This window comes from Lampris incognitus, chromosome 8 (genome assembly GCF_029633865.1).
Source record: "Lampris incognitus isolate fLamInc1 chromosome 8, fLamInc1.hap2, whole genome shotgun sequence".
Classification (NCBI taxonomy): Eukaryota; Metazoa; Chordata; class Actinopteri; order Lampriformes; family Lampridae; genus Lampris; species Lampris incognitus.
The window spans coordinates 56,651,026-56,669,115 of NC_079218.1; the positions used below are offsets into that span (position 1 = coordinate 56,651,026).

Below are 18,090 nucleotides of genomic sequence, written 5' to 3' on the forward strand. Positions count from 1 at the left end.
ATCCAAACTACAAGAACACACATATCCAAACTACAAGAACACATATATCCAAACTACAAGAACACACATCCAAACTACAAGAACACACACATCCAATCTACAAGAACACACATATCCAAACTACAAGAACACACATATCCAAACTACAAGAACACGCATATCCAAACTACAAGAACACGCATATCCAAACTACAAGAACACACATATCCAAACTACAAGAACACACATATCCAAACCACAAGAACACACATATCCAAACTACAAGAACACGCATATCCAAACTACAAGAACACGCATATCCAAACTACAAGAACACGCATATCCAAACTACAAGAACACGCATATCCAAACTACAAGAACACGCATATCCAAACTACAAGAACACACATATCCAAACTACAAGAACACATACAGCCAAACTACAAGAACACACATATCCAAACTACAAGAACACGCATATCCAAACTACAAGAACACGCATATCCAAACTACAAGAACACATATATCCTAACTACAAGAACACACATATCCAAACCACAAGAACACACATATCCAAACTACAAGAACACGCATATCCAAACTACAAGAACACGCATATCCAAACTACAAGAACACGCATATCCAAACTACAAGAACACACATATCCAAACTACAAGAACACACATATCCAAACTACAAGAACACATACAGCCAAACTACAAGAACACGTACAGCCAAACTACAGGAACACATACACCCAGACTACAAGAACACACATATCCAAACCACAAGAACACACATATCCAAACTACAAGAACACACATATCCAAACTATAAGAACACACACATCCAAACTACAAGAACACACATATCCAAACCACAAGAACACACATATCCAAACTACAAGAACACACACATCCAAACCACAAGAACACACATATCCAAACCACAAGAACACACATATCCAAACTACAAGAACACACATATCCAAACTACAAGAACACACATATCCAAACCACAAGAACACACATATCCAAACTACAAGAACACACATATCCAAACTACAAGAACACACATATCCAAACCACAAGAACACACATATCCAAACCACAAGAACACGCATATCCAAACTACAAGAACACACATATCCAAACTACAAGAACACACATATCCAAACTACAAGAACACATATATCCAAACCACAAGAACACGCATATCCAAACTACAAGAACACACATATCCAAACTACAAGAACACACATATCCAAACCACAAGAACACACATATCCAAACTACAAGAACACACATATCCAAACTACAAGAACACACATATCCAAACTACAAGAACACACACATCCAAACCACAAGAACACACATATCCAAACCACAAGAACACACATATCCAAACTACAAGAACACACATATCCAAACTACAAGAACACACATATCCAAACCACAAGAACACACATATCCAAACTACAAGAACACACATATCCAAACTACAAGAACACACATATCCAAACCACAAGAACACACATATCCAAACTACAAGAACACGCATATCCAAACCACAAGAACACATATCCACTTTCTAGAGCTTCTCTGTGTATCAGTAATGCAATTATAATAATTATCATAATAATCATGATAATGAATTTTCTTTGTAATGCACTTTTCATTTGAAGCCAGCCTCAACATGCTCCAGCTGAATGAAACAAACCAAATATACAAAACACAACAAAAACACAGGTTTTCTCCAATATCTTTAACTTCCTCCGTATGTACCCTGAAAATACATGCAGTTTTTATTGCATCTTCCAAAATGAGAGAGTTCATTGATACTTGATGTTTTAATTTCTCCAGATGCGTCTGGAATACTACCAGGCAGAGGAGCAGACGCCGGGTCTTTCTTTTTTTGTTTGTTTGATGAATTTGTAATTGAAAAAGTGAATCCTGCACATACCATGTTTGTTCTCTGGATGAAGTGGAAGATCTGTTCTGGTCTTATTTAACCAGGTCTTCTCTCGGTTTTTCTCTCAGCCTATCGGCCAGCACCCTGTCCTGCTCCTCTGGGAGCAGCCGCGGCTCCCTGACCTCCAGCCGTGGCTCCCTGGCCACCACCTCCAGCCTGGGCTCCTCCTCCTCCCTCAGCTTCACTGACATCTACCTGGAGCAGCCGGAGCTGTCCGACCCAGACTTCCAGAACAAACTGGACAGCCTCCTCCAGGAGGGAGTGCCCGGAGGCTACCGGCCCCCGAGCTCCATCACCACCATCCACGAACATGAGGCAACTGGCACTGAGGCGCCCGACCCCAGCACGGCCGAGTCCGGACCGATGGGCCGGCCAGTGGTGGTGGGCAGCGGTGCGGGGGAAGTAGGAGGTGGAGGTGTGGAGGCAGGGTCCTCCAGGATCCAAGTGCTGAGACTGTCGGAGACGCCGCACTCCATGAGCTCCCTGTCGCCGCGCTCCTCGCTTTCCTCGCTGTCGCCACCATGCTCGCCGCTGGTGACAGACGCCACCTTCCTGTCTGGGGAGGCCTTTGGCGGGCAGACAGGGTCGGGGCTGGATCTGGACTTGGAGCTCCACTGCAGGCTGGCAGGCCTCGACTTGGATGGAAGGGAGCAGCGACAGGAGGGACGAGGGGCCTCCAGGGGCGCTGACGGCAAACAGGAGCCCAACGCCGGCGCCACAGAGGAGTTCAAAGGTACAGAGGAACTTATCCTGTCTTTTATGCTAACGTCTTATCAGTCTATCTAATCTGTCCATCATGTGGGGTCAGCTACAGTCATGACCTCTTATGATGGCAAGCAACTCTGGAAAACCCCTCATCCATGCAGATCCAGTTCTCCTAGCATAGCATCAGGTAGGTGTATCCGGGCTCACACCGTGGACCCGCATCTTTAAACTTTCACACGTGGGCGAAAGATGAGACAACAGGGACTCGTGGGTGTGTGTGTGTGTGTGTGTGTGTGTGTGTGTGTGTGTGCGCATGAAGGCGTGCAGGACGGAAGAGTCGAAGCTTGCAGCTGAAACCTGAGTGTCAGTGAGAGCGGTGGTGTGTCTGGTTTCAGCTCCTGTCAGACCTCACCAGTATCTCTCACTTCAGATCTTCCTAACAAGGAGCAGGGAAAACCAGCCTTTAGCCAAAATGAACCCTGGGAATAAAAAATAAATACACATATCAATTTAATCTCTCTCAGTGAGGAGAGCCACTGGAAATATTAAACATTTCAGATTTTAGGACGTCCGTCTCTATTTTATCCACAGTGTTCATGTAGTCCATAGGTAGGTTTCATTTTCAGTTTTCCACCCTTCTCTTCATACTGGACACACAGCTCCAGCTTGTCATCGACACTTCAGCGTAGTTAATGTAGGACAAGTCCGCAAAACTAGACCACAAACCAGCCGTACGTATTGCTGTTCATCAAGATGAGCTTTGTATAGCAAACGTAGACTTGAAAGGCAGCGAATAGCTGTTACTTCAATGTCCACAAGCTGACTGGGGGCGTCCGGGTAGCGTGGCGGTCTATTCCGTTGCCTACCAACACAGGGATTGGCAGTTTGAATCCCCGTGTTACCTCCAGCTTGGTCGGGCGTCCCTAAAGACACAACTGGCCATGTCTGCAGGTGGGAAGTCAGATGTGGGTATGTGTCCTGGTTGCTGCACTAGCACCTCCTCCGGTCGGACGGGGCGCCTTTTCAGTGGGGAGGGGAAACCGAGGGGAATAGCTGATCCTCCCACGTGCTACATCCCCCTGGTGAAACTCCTCACTGTCCGGTGAAAAGGAGCAGCTGGTGACTCCACATGTATGGGAGGAGGTATGTGGTAGTCTGCAGCCCTCCAGCAGAGACCGGGACGGCTCGGAAGAGTGGGATGATTGGCCAAGTAGAGTTGGGGAGAAAGGGGTGCGGGCACAAAAAAAATTCAGCTGGCTGGAAACGGTCTTCTGGATCTCCATGGTAACCATCCAATGTCGCCATTTTCCTACAGAATAGTGTCCAGTCAATTCCTATTAGATTATTTGGCAGAAATATTATGCATGCTGGTATTTTTACTATCATAGCTTTGTCCATAGCATAAATATTTCAAGGTAGTATATATATAACAGTGAGTATTGTATGGTCCATACTAAAGCCGTAGTATGCATGTTCCCACACAAGCAGTAGATTTTTCAATGCTGTCTCATTGCGACACCTGGATTAATTGGAGTCATTATATTATTATGTGAATGTTGTTATGTACAGCTGTTTGTCCTGCTGTGCCAACATCACATAATGTCAACACCAGCACAGCAGCTACAGATGCTTTTTCACCTTTTGAATGGGAAACTCACGGAGGTGGTATCGGGTTAGTTGCTCTTTATACCAAACTGAAGTAGAGTCAGCTGAAGTAAACTGAGCCGAGCGGGAATTAATTCAACTACACTGAGTAGAATTTAAATTAAGTGGAGTTTAGCCAACTATAAAGAATTCAGCTGATCTGCGTTGTCAGGTGGACCAAGCTGAAGAAAACTGGGTCCAGTCCGGCTGTGGAACTGGAAATCGGATCCCTCAACGCCAACAGACGTTTGACTTTTTGTTTTTGCTTTTTTGTTTTTTTTTTTCATTTTCTCCCCAATTGTATCCGGCCGGTTATCCCACGCTTCCAAGCCGGCCCGGTCGCTGCTCCACCCCCTCTGCCAGTCCGGGGAGGGCTGCAGACAACCACATCTCCTCTGATATATGTGAGGTCACCAGCCGCTTCGTTTCACCTGATAGTGAGGAGTTTCACCAGGGGGATCCTCCCACTTAGCGCATGGGAGGATCCCCTCCCAACAGGTGCCCCAACCAACCAGAGGAGGCACTAGTGCAGCGACCAGGACACATACCCACATCCTGCTTCCCACCAGCAGACACGGCCAATTGTGTCTGTAGGGACGCCCGACCAAGCCGGCGGTAACATGGGGATTCGAACCATATTGGTAGGCAATGGAATAGACCGCCACGCTACCTGGACGCCCCTGCCCGGACACCCAAAGGTTGACGGGTTGCCCGGTTTTTCAGTTTTTGGTCAGTTTTGTAACGTTCCAGATGTGCAGCAGACATCATGTTTGGCTGTCACCAATATCTTGTCTGTCACAGATGTTTTGCTGTTGTCAAGTCCATCACAGATGTTTGGCTGGTGTCAAGTCCGTCACAGATGTTTGGCTGTTGTCAAGTCTGTCACAGGTGTTTGGCTGGTGTCAAGTCTGTCACAGATGTTTGGCTGGTGTCAAGTCTGTCACAGATGTTTGGCTGGTGTCAAGTCTGTCACAGGTGTTTGGCTGGTGTCAAGTCTGTCACAGATGTTTGGCTGGTGTCAAGTCTGTCACAGATGTTTGGCTGGTGTCAAGTCTGTCACAGGTGTTTGGCTGGTGTCAAGTCTGTCACAGGTGTTTAGCTGGTGTCAAGTCCGTCACAGATGTTTTGCTGTTGTCAAGTCCATCACAGATGTTTTGCTGTTGTCAAGTCCATCACAGATGTTTGGCTGGTGTCAAGTCCGTCACAGATGTTTGGCTTGTGTCAAGTCCATCACAGGTGTTTGGCTGGTGTCAAGTCCATCACAGATGTTTGGCTGGCGTCAAGTCTGTCACAGATGTTTGGCTGGTGTCAAGTCTGTCACAGATGTTTTGCTGTTGTCAAGTCCATCACAGATGTTTGGCTGTTGTCAAGTCTGTCACAGATGTTTGGCTGGTGTCAAGTCTGTCACAGGTGTTTGGTTTGTGTCAAGTCCATCACAGATGTTTGGCTGGTGTCAAGTCCGTCACAGATGTTTGGCTGGTGTCAAGTCCATCACAGATGTTTGGCTGTTGTCAAGTCCGTCACAGATGTTTGGCTGGTGTCAAGTCTGTCACAGATGTTTGGCTGGTGTCAAGTCCGTCACAGATGTTTGGCTGGTGTCAAGTCCATCACAGATGTTTGGCTGTTGTCAAGTCCGTCACAGATGTTTGGCTGGTGTCAAGTCTGTCACAGATGTTTGGCTGGTGTCAAGTCCGTCACAGATGTTTGGCTTGTGTCAAGTCCATCACAGGTGTTTGGCTGGTGTCAAGTCCATCACAGGTGTTTGGCTGGCGTCAAGTCTGTCACAGATGTTTGGCTGGTGTCAAGTCTGTCACAGATGTTTGGCTGGTGTCAAGTCTGTCACAGATGTTTGGCTGGTGTCAAGTCTGTCACAGATGTTTGGCTGGTGTCAAGTCTGTCACAGATGTGTGGCTGGTGTCAAGCCTGTCACAGATGTGTGGCTGGTGTCAAGTCTGTCACAGATGTTTGGCTGCAGGTGGTTGGTGCTTAAACACGTCATCACTAATTCACACAAGGTTAAACTGCTCAACTTCACATTGTAACGTTTACGGCAGTCTGCTGCCTCCACTACATTGGCTCTGGTAGAAAATGAATGACTGACGGATGTTACTGTTGCTCATGACGCGTTGGTGCGAGCTCAAGGTTGGGAAATATCTAGGAAAAAAGTAGTCGTAATTTTTTCCACAAAACTAAGTATTATTTTACATTTACACAGCAGACATGTTAGTTGATGCTCTCATCCACAATGACTGATGATGAGAAAAAAGGTAACGGTTGACGGACGGGACATTCGCTCTTCAATCACTCTTACTATATATATATATATATATATACCTGCACATTTTCTTCTCCTGCTCTTCTTCCCTTGACCCCTCTGCGTCCTCTTCCTGTCTTCAGACGCAGCTCCCCAGCTACGGGGCACAGGGGCGGGGCCAAAGAAGATGGGCGTGACCTCAGCTGTATCCGATGAATCGGTGGCGGGCGACAGCGGCGTTTACGAGCCATCAGAGCGCCGGTAAGACACCTTTTGTCTTGAATGTCTTTATATATATTTTTTTTTTTTACTATCATATGATAATAGAACTGGTTAGAAAAGTGTATTTCTCGAATGACTGAAAAACAGAAAAAGGACAAACTGAGCAAAAAATTGAGGAAGAATTTCCCCATGGGGCTCAATAAAGTAATATAATAAAAATTATAAATTATATATATTAAAGGAGCGGCACGGTGACGCAGTGGTTAGCTACGTCGCCTCACAGTAAGGAGGTCCTAGGTTCGAGTCCAACCTTGGGAGTCGTCCCGGGTCGTCCTCTGTGTGGAGTTTGCATGTTCTCCCCATGTCTGCGTGGGTTTCTTCCGGGGGCTCCGGTTTCCTCCCACAGTCCAAAGACATGTAGGTCAGGTGAATCGGCCGTACTAAATTGTCCCTAGGTGTGAATGTGTGTGTGTGTGTGTGTGTGTGTGTGTTTCGGCCCTGTGTGATGGCCTGGCGGTCTGTCCAGGGTGTCTCCCCGCCTGCCCTCCAATGACTGCTGGAGTAGGCTGCAGCATCCCGGCGACCCTGAGAGCAGGACAAGCAGTTTGGATAATGAATGGATGGGTAATGGATGGATGAATGTATTAAAGGACCCATCCTTTCAGGTTTGGTGAGCCGTTTTCATAGCAGACGTTCGTGTCATCCTGCTTCAGGGAGTCAAGGAAAAGGAAGCAGCAAAGTAAAGTGATTGTGATTTGTAATGTCGCCCCCTTCTGGTTAGATAGTTTACTGTCAGTGTTTAGAATCTGTTTAAAGACCATGTGTTGGTTGTTGTGAGACATACCCAACTATGAGTTTGCAGATTCCTGTCGAGATGTTGTTGTTTTAAAGTCCTGATCGATTGGGTCAGGACTTTAAAACAGCAGCGTCACTCGTTTGCTGACTGACTTCCAGGGGTCAGCAGAAAGCAACACATCCCCTCCACACCACACTGATCAGTCTTTCTATCAAGTACACAGTCATCATTTAACAGCTTGACTTGTCCAGGTTTCCGTGAAATACAGAGGACCAGTGTTGAGAAATAAAGTGAACACCACATGTCAGCTGTTCCTCTGTTGTGTTAAGAAATAGTCGTTCATATTAACAAAGTCTGTGTAAATTAGATGACTCGGTTGTAATGCTTTCCATGGCAAATTACTTTGTTTTAATTATTGTCTTATTGCCCCATGCTATTCTACGTTGTCTTCCATCTGTCAGTGGGTATGTTTTGTCACTTGTAACATAACTTCTAACATAACTTGTAACATAACTTGTAATATAACTTGTCATCAGAATCAGAAACACTTTGTCGTTTCATTTCATGCACTTGTGCACATGAAATGAAACGACACGTGGTTTCCCCCAGCCCACAGCAGTGCAACACAAACACAAACACTCATCCAAACTAACACATACTATATCTAAACGAAACAAAAAAATAAAACCAATGCCCAGGAGAATGAACGCTGGCCAGGATGATTGTTGGAACTGCCAATCTGCATGGGCTAGCAGTTAGCTTAGCCTGCCTCACTTCCGCATCCTGTCAGACCACCCTCAGTGTTTCCTCTTCGGGCGCAGCTCCGGCAGGGCTGTGGCCCCTGGGCCCACCGGACGCAGCAGACCAAGCTCTCCCAGCCGATCCAACGCTCGCTCTCCCACCCAGACACCTTCAACACATCTCCCCGCACTCCACACGACACTAAAAACACCGTCAAGGCTAGGCAAGGCCGCCGCCATGCTGCCCTCGGTGTTACCGGAACTGCCAGTCTGCATGGGCTAGCAGTTAGCTTAGCATGACCCACTTCCGCGTCTTGTCAGACCGCCCTCGGTGTTTCCTCTTCGGGCGCAGCTCCACCCAGGGCCGTGGCCCCTGGGCCCACAGGACGCAGCAGACCAAGCTCTCCCGGGCGATCCAACGCCAGCTCTCCCACCCAGACACCTTCAACACATCTCCCCGCACTCCACACGAGACTAAAAACACCGTCAAGGCTAGGCAAGGCCGCCGCCATGCTGCCCTCGGTGTTACCGGAACTGCCAGTCTGCATGGGCTAGCAGTTAGCTTAGCATGACCCACTTCCGCGTCTTGTCAGACCGCCCTCGGTGTTTCCTCTTCGGGCGCAGCTCCAGGCAGGGCCGTGGTCCCTGGGCCCACAGGACGCAGCAGACCAAGCTCTCCCGGGCGATCCAGCGCCAGCTGTCCCACCCAGACACCTTCAACACACCTCCCTGCACTCCACACGACACTAAAAACACAGTCAAGGCTAGGCAAGGCCGCCGCCACGCTGCCCTCGGTGTTACCGGAACTGCCAGTCTGCATGGGCTAGCAGTTAGCTTAGCATGACCCACTTCCGCGTCTTGTCAGACCGCCCTCGGTGTTTCCTCTTCGGGCGCAGCTCCAGGCAGGGCCGTGGTCCCTGGGCCCACAGGACGCAGCAGACCAAGCTCTCCCGGGTGAGCCAGCGCCAGCTGTCCCAGCCATCAGACGAAGACAAAACTTAGATGTGGACAAAGACACTGCATGGACGGTACTGGGTGAGGCCGCCACAAACGTGAATTCGCGCCGCCACCTCCCCACACCGGAAGTGGGAGAATGTAATGTTCTCTCCGGTGATGTAGCTGCAGGTGAATCGCGTGGACCTATGGAGTTTTTGTCCAACAGCTGGGTTGATGGTGTGGTTCTGGGTTCTAGTAAACCGAACGCTGGTTAGGACGGCAGTCGTAGGACATGCACCTTACCGACCGCTCACTTGTCCACATTCCAGTCCTAAAAACCAAACATGTTTAACTTTATCATGACGGCCCTGGCCGACCGAAGACTCCATTCAGCCACGAGTGACTTGATTCTCGTGATTTGAACATGACAAGATGCCCTGTACCGAGTGTCCATGGTGACCTGACCTGTTTTACAGACTGATGAAGACTCTCCTCCGTCATGAAAATGCCTCGTCACGGTCACGTCGAGATTATAATCACACGTTAAGTCACAGTGTGTCCCCGCTGTAGATAGTGGTGTCTGGCCATGTGGGCGGGGTCCTGTGATCCGTCCATAAAGTGAAGCTTATTCGTTCATTGTATTTAGTTGTGTATTCCTTGTTCAGCGGCAGAGCTGTTGTAATAGATGAAGAGTTTCCTCCTTCATCGTGTAGCAGTAAACAAAGTGCTCCAGACTCGCACCCGAAGCCTTCCCGCGCTGGAGGTAAATGGTGATGTTGCAGAGTTTTGTGAACTGCTCTACCTGTGAGGTACATTGTACAACTACCCACATTTCTTTCACCACCAGGGTGAAAGTTGTGTTGGCATAACACACATTTCAGACTTTCTCTTGTCATGGAAATATGAGGAATGAACATGGCGGCGCTTAGATCGGCCCCAGTAAACCTGCTGAATCCCCCCATCTGTGTCTCTGTTTCCCTGTGTGTGTCTGTGTGTGTGTCTGTGTGTGTGTGTGTAGGCCGGGCCACCTCACAGAGCTGCTGGGCTGCTATGAGGAGAGATCCGGTCTGGGTTGCTCCCAGGTGCAGCTCGGCCTGCGCTACGAGCCCAGAGACCAGCGCTTCTCCATCTGCGTCATGCGGCTTTCCAACTGCAGCGCCCTCTGTCTGCCGGCTGACCAGAAAATGTACGCCGCCCGTTTGTTGTTTCACGCACTCGCCAGTAGAGGTTTTGTGTATCATTTGGATGTGTTGTTTAGTACAAAGGTTCCAAACACTTTAAACAACCACACACTGCTGTGTTAGTGCTTCTTTATGAGTCTCACTGTGTGTATTTTGTGTTTACTTCCACACAAAAAACTTGAAACCGTCGTGTGTGTGTGTGTGTGTGTGTGTGTGTTGGAAGGATAATTTCACTGCTCATAAACAGAACAATGTTGTGTGTTTAGATTTCTCACACCATACAAAACTGTCCTGTCAAAAACGGAAACTGAATTAAACGTCAGACACTTGTCTCACCTCTCAGGTACCTTCGCTTGGTGGTGCTGCCTTGCTCAGAGGCCACTCGCTGCCTCTTCCGGACACGTGGCTCTCTGCCTCAAGACACAATGGAGGTCAACGAGGTCTTTGGGATGAAGATATCCCACAATGCTCTGCGGCAGAAGACCCTGAGGGTCGATTTCTGCCACACCAGGAAATCGGGCCGGGAGGAATGCCTGGTTGGTGCTGCCCTTTCTCATTCCTTCAATCTGTTGTCGTTTAGCTAATGTCCCCCCTTCTCCTGAGCATTTCAAGTGGAAATCCATGATTTCCCAATCTTTCAGTGGGACTACAAACAAGGTGTAGCAGGACTACAAACCAGGTGTAGCAGGACTACAAACCAGGTGTAGCAGGACGACAAACCAGGTGTAGCAGGACTACAAACAGGGTGTAGCAGGACTACAAACAGGGTGTAACAGGACTACAAACCAGGTGTAGCAGGCCAACAAACCAGGTGTAGCAGGACTACAAACAAGGTGTAGCAGGACTACAAACAGGTTGTAACAGGACTACGAACCAGGTGTAGCAGGCCAACAAACCAGGTGTAGCAGGACTACAAACGAGGTGTAACAGGACTACAAACCAGGTGTAGCAGGCCAACGAACCAGGTGTAGCAGGACTACAAACCAGGTGTAGCAGGACTACAAACAAGTTGTAGCAGGACTACAAACCAGGTGTAGCAGGCCAACAAACCAGGTGTAGCAGGACTACAAACCAGGTGTAGCAGGACTACAAACAGGGTGTAACAGGACTACAAACCAGGTGTAGCAGGCCAACAAACCAGGTGTAGCAGGATGACAAACCAGGTGTAGCAGGACTACAAACAAGTTGTAGCAGGCGACAAACCAGGTGTAGCAGGACGACAAACCAGTTGTGGCAGGACTACAAACAAGGTGTAGCAGCCATTGTGGCTGGTGTGCCGTCAGCTCAGCAGTAAACGGCTCCACCCTGGTAAAAATGGATCCTGGACCAAAGCTAACACACACAGTCTGATGCAGCGGTGGCTAACCGTGTGCCATGGAGGGATATGTGTATGCAGGTTTTCATTCCAACCCGACTCCACACCCGGTGGTTCCACTGATACGCTCTTCCTCGTTGGTTGAAGGGTTGCTAATCAGTGAAATCAGCTGGTGTGGAGTCCGGCTGGCATGAAAACCTGCATACACATGGCTCTCCATGGCACATGGTTAGCCACCACTGCTCTAATGTATTACAAACTACATCACACTATATGGAACACTGTTGTACAGTCATAGTGGTTGCCATGGACACATCAGTATCACGTCTCAGTCTTTTTTTCAACACATACTACGTGTTTGCTGCTGCACCAGTGTTCATCCTACCCGGTCAAAACATCTCACCAGTGATATACGGAGACTGGAGAGTGTCTCCACCCATGGTGAAGATGACTGGTGGTGTTATGGAATCTGACTCCATCATACTACCAGTCATCTTCACCATGGGTGGAGACTGGAGAGTGTCGCCACTCAGGTTCCATCACACCACCAGTCATCTTCACCATTGTTGGAGACTGGAGAGTGTGTCTCCACCCATGGTGAAGATGACTGGTGGTGTTATGGAGCCTGGCTCCATCATACTACCAGTCATCTTCACCATTGTTGGAGACTGGAGAGTGTCGCCACCCATGGTGAAGATGACTGGTGGTGTTATGGAGCCTGGCTCCATCATACTACCAGCCATCGTCACCGTGGTTGGAGACTGGAGAGTGTCGCCACCCATGGTGAAGATGACTGGTGGTGTTATGGAGCCTGGCTCCATCATACTACCAGTCATCTTCACCATTGTTGGAGACTGGAGAGTGTCTCCACCCGTAGTGAAGATGACTGGTAGTGTTATGGAGAGTGTTTCCAGTCTCCATTTCAGCTTTAAAAGTTCCCTTTCAAAATAAGAGTTTCCAGGATTTGGGAAAATGTATAATACAAATGTCCACCATCTTTCCCTTGCTCCTCCTTTTCCCTTTTCTGGCTTCTCTCCTCTCCTCCTTCCCTTCACCTCCTCACTGCTCCTTCTCCACCAGGTGGGAGCTCAGATCAGCCTGGCTGACGTCGGCGGTTCGGAGGAGAGATCCACCAAGTGGTACAACCTCCTGGGTCAGACCTACATGACGGAGATGAGCAGCAGGAATGCTGATGGCGAGGCAGCGTTCAAGTCTGACGCGGTACGACCGACATGATGGCTTTTGATTCACATGTAACGCCACAGTCCTGACGACAGTGGTCCTCATGTAAAGCTTCAGGATCGTGGATTTTAAGGTCCAACCTGACAGTGTTAAACGCTCCTCGCTCAGACACCAGGAGACCAGGTCGACCTTCCCTTGCCGTCAGCACTTCCTCCTTTTCTTATGGAAGTGTTTCTTAGGGACATCTCAGTCGGTCAGTCAGTGTGTGTTTAAATGGCACATTTTGTACACACTGCAGTGTAATGCAGTTAACGTATCAAAGTAAACAGATAAAAGTCAGTTTTGGTGAGAGAAGAAAACGTTCAACAAAAACATGGGCTTAACACGGGGCTCGCCGGTTCAAATCCCCATGTTGCCCCCAGCTTGGTCTGGCATCCCTACAGACACAATTGGCCGTGTTTGCGGGTGGGAAGCCGGGTGTGGGTATGTGTCCTGGTCGTTGAACTAGCGCCTCCTCTGGTTGGTCGGGGTGCCTGTTCAAGGGGGTGGGGGAACTAGGGGGAATAGCGTGATCCTCTCGCATGCTATGTCCCCCTGGGGAAACTCCTCACTGTCAGGTGAAAAGAAGCAGCTGGTGACTCCACATGTATCAGAGGAGACGTGGTAGTCTGCAGCCCTCCCCGGATCTGATCCGGGACTGGGACTGATGGGTCAACAGCTTGTGTGTGTTGGCTCCTGAACTGTGAAGCTCTGCAGACAGCGTGACCCTGCTACTGTTCACCTGTACACATACTCTTCTGTTATATACTACCTGTACACATACTGTTATATACCTGTACACATACTGTTATATACCTGTACATATACTGTTATATACCTGTACACATACTGTTATATACCTGTACACATACTGTTGTGTTATATACTACCTGTACACATACTGTTATATACCTGTACATATACTGTTATATACCTGTACATATACTGTTATATACCTGTACACATACTCTTCTGTTATATACTACCTGTACACATACTGTTATATACCTGTACATATACTGTTATATACCTGTACATATACTGTTATATACCTGTACACATACTGTTATATACCTGTACACATACTGTTCTGTTATATACCTGTACACATACTGTTATATACCTGTACACATACTGTTCTGTTATATACCTGTACACATACTGTTATATACCTGTACACATACTGTTATATACCTGTACACATACTGTTCTGTTATATACGTACCTGTACACATACTGTTACATACCTGTACACATACTGTTCTGTTATATACCTGTACACATACTGTTCTATTATATACGTACCTGTACACATACTGTTATATACCTGTACACATACTGTTCTGTTATATACGTACCTGTACACATACTGTTATATACCTGTACACATACTGTTATATACCTGTACACATACTGTTCTATTATATACGTACCTGTACACATACTGTTACATACCTGTACACATACTGTTCTGTTATATACGTACCTGTACACATACTGTTATATACCTGTACACATACTGTTATATACCTGTACACATACTCTTCTGTTATATACTACCTGTACACATACTGTTATATACCTGTACATATACTGTTATATACCTGTACACATACTGTTATATACCTGTACACATACTGTTCTGTTATATACCTGTACACATACTGTTATATACCTGTACACATACTGTTATATACCTGTACATATACTCTTCTGTTATATACATACCTGTACACATACTGTTCTGTTATATACGTACCTGTACACATACTGTTATATACCTGTACACATACTGTTATATACCTGTACACATACTGTTCTGTTATATACCTGTACACATACTGATATATACCTGTACATATACTGTTCTGCTATATACCTGTACACATACTGTTATATACCTGTACATATACTCTTCTGTTATATACATACCTGTACACATACTGTTCTGTTATATACGTACCTGTACACATACTGTTATATACCTGTACACATACTGTTATATACCTGTACACATACTGTTCTGTTATATACCTGTACACATACTGTTATATACCTGTACATATACTGTTCTGTTATATACCTGTACACATACTGTTATATACCTGTACACATACTGTTATATACCTGTACACATACTGTTATATACCTGTACACATACTGTTATATACCTGTACACATACTGTTATATACCTGTACACATACTGTTCTGTTATATACCTGTACACATACTGTTATATACCTGTACATATACTGTTATATACCTGTACACATACTGTTCTGTTATATACTTACTTGTACACATACTGTTATATACCTGTACACATACTGCTATATACCTGTACACATACTGTTCTGTTATATACGTACCTGTACACATACCATTATATACCTGTACACATACTGTTCTGTTATATACCTGTACACATACTGTTCTGTTATATACCTGTACACATACTGTTCTGTTATATACCTGTACACATACTGTTATATACCTGTACACATACTGTTCTGCTATATATCTGTACACATACTGTTCTGTTATATACCTGTACACATACTGTTATATACCTGTACACATACTTTTCTGCTATATACCTGTACACATACTGTTCTATTATATACCTGTACACATACTGTTCTGTTATATACCTGTACACATACTGTTCTGCTATATACCTGTACACATACTGTTCTGTTATATACCTGTACACATACTGTTATATACCTGTACACATACTTTTCTGCTATATACCTGTACACATACTGTTCTATTATATACCTGTACACATACTGTTATATACCTGTACACATACTGTTCTGTTATATACCTGTACACATACTGTTATATACCTGTACACATACTGTCCTGCTATATACCTGTACACATACTGTTCTGTTATATACCTGTACACATACTGTTCTGTTATATACCTGTACACATACTGTTATATACCTGTACACATACTGTTATATACCTGTACAGATACTCTTCTGTTATATACCTGTACACATACTGTTCTGTTATATACCTGTACACATACTGTTCTGTTATATACCTGTACACATACTGTTATATACCTGTACACATACTGTTCTGCTATATACCTGTACACATACTGTTCTGTTATATACCTGTACACATACTGTTATATACCTGTACACATACTTTTCTGCTATATACCTGTACACATACTGTTCTATTATATACCTGTACACATACTGTTATATACCTGTACACATACTGTTCTGTTATATACCTGTACACATACTGTTATATACCTGTACACATACTGTCCTGCTATATACCTGTACACATACTGTTCTGTTATATACCTGTACACATACTGTTATATACCTGTACACATACTGTTATATACCTGTACACATACTCTTCTGTTATATACCTGTACACATACTGTTCTGTTATATACCTGTACACATACTGTTATATACCTGTACACATACTCTTCTGTTATATACCTGTGCACATACTGTTCTGTTATATACATACCTGTACACATACTGTTCTGTTATATACCTGTACACATACGGTTATGTACCTGTACACATACTGTTCTGTTATATACCTGTACACATACTGTTCTGTTATATACCTGTACACATACGGTTATGTACCTGTACACATACTGTTCTGTTATATACCTGTACACATACTGCTCTGTTATATACCTGTACACATACTGTTCTGTTATATTCCTGTACACATACTGTTCTGTTATATACCTGTACACATACTGTTCTGTTATATTCCTGTACACATACTGTTCTGTTATATACCTGTACACATACTGTTCTGTTATATACCTGTACACATACTGCTCTGTTATATACCTGTACACATACTGTTCTGTTATATACCTGTACACATACTCTTCTGTTATATACCTGTACACATACTGTTCTGTTATATACCTGTACACATACTGTTATATACCTGTACACATACTGCTCTGTTATATACCTGTACACATACTGCTCTGTTATATACCTGTACACATACGGTTGTATACCTGTACACATACTGCTCTGTTATATACCTGTACACATACTGCTGTGTTTAAGGGCCACAGTAACAACAGGTATTTTCCCTCCTTGTTACATTTCTGGGGCTCGGCCTCGGTGGGACCGCCGTTCATCTCCTCTCTTTGGGGTAAACAGTTTCTCTCGCCACGTCTTTAGTGTGTGGTTAGAAGGACCCCTCTGGTTTCTTTGTAGCTGCTGACTGGCTGCTGATCAGTTCCGGCTTCAGTCACATCGCTGCATTTCTTTCTTTATTTCATCTTTACACTTGTTCATTTGTATTTAGCTTTTATTTTCTCCTTGTCCCATTCTCATTAACCCATGTTTTTGTTTTTTGGATTTTCCCCCTTTTTCTCCCCAACTGTACTTGACCAATTACCCCAATCTTCCCGAGCCGTCCCGGTCTCTGCTCCACCCTCTCTGCTGATCCGGGGAGGGCTGCAGACCATCACATGCCTCCTCCCTTACATTTGGAGTCACCAGCCGCTTCTTTTCACCTGACTGAGGAGTTTCACCAGGGGGACGTAGCGCATGGGTGGATCATGCAGTTCCCCCCAGTTACCCCTCCTCCTTGAACAGGCGCCCTGACCGACCAGAGGAGGTGCTAGTGCAGCGATCAAGACACATACCCACATGTGACTGTAGGGATGCCTGACCAAGCCAGAGGTAACACAGGGATTCGAACCGGAGATCCCCATGTTGGTAGGCAACAGAATAGACTGCCATGCCACCCGGACGCGGGATTTATATATAATGTTTTTCCCAGCCTGCCACTCCTCCTGACGTGTCACTTTAACAAGACAGAATCTGGTAAATCAGTCAAGTGAACTTAACTGAAACAAACATCAATTCAGTTCCTGCAGTGTGATATGAGCACAGCGCCTCCATGCGAGGCTGCAAGAAGATGTGAAACTGTCCACCCATTATCTGAACTGCTTATCCCGCTCTCAGGCTCGTGAGGATGCTCGAGCCTGTCCCAAACTGATTGGTTACAAATTCTGTGACATGGCTTTCGAGACAATAATACTCAATTAGTTTTCAGAAAATGACAACACAACATTCTGAGTGTTTTTAACTTCGAC

The 18,090-nt window shown here is 45.8% G+C and overlaps 1 protein-coding gene across 1 annotated transcript in view; it reads left to right on the top strand.

Moving 5' to 3' along the window:
- Positions 1–18,090, top strand: part of wwc1 (WW and C2 domain containing 1) — a 133,230-nt gene that overhangs the window by 90,411 nt on the left and 24,729 nt on the right. Inside the window, exons 11-15 of the mRNA XM_056284391.1 lie at positions 2,019–2,683; positions 6,697–6,814; positions 10,266–10,433; positions 10,772–10,964; positions 12,824–12,964. Of these exons, the coding sequence (XP_056140366.1) occupies positions 2,019–2,683; positions 6,697–6,814; positions 10,266–10,433; positions 10,772–10,964; positions 12,824–12,964 (1,285 nt within the window). The remainder of the gene's footprint in view (positions 1–2,018; positions 2,684–6,696; positions 6,815–10,265; positions 10,434–10,771; positions 10,965–12,823; positions 12,965–18,090) is intronic.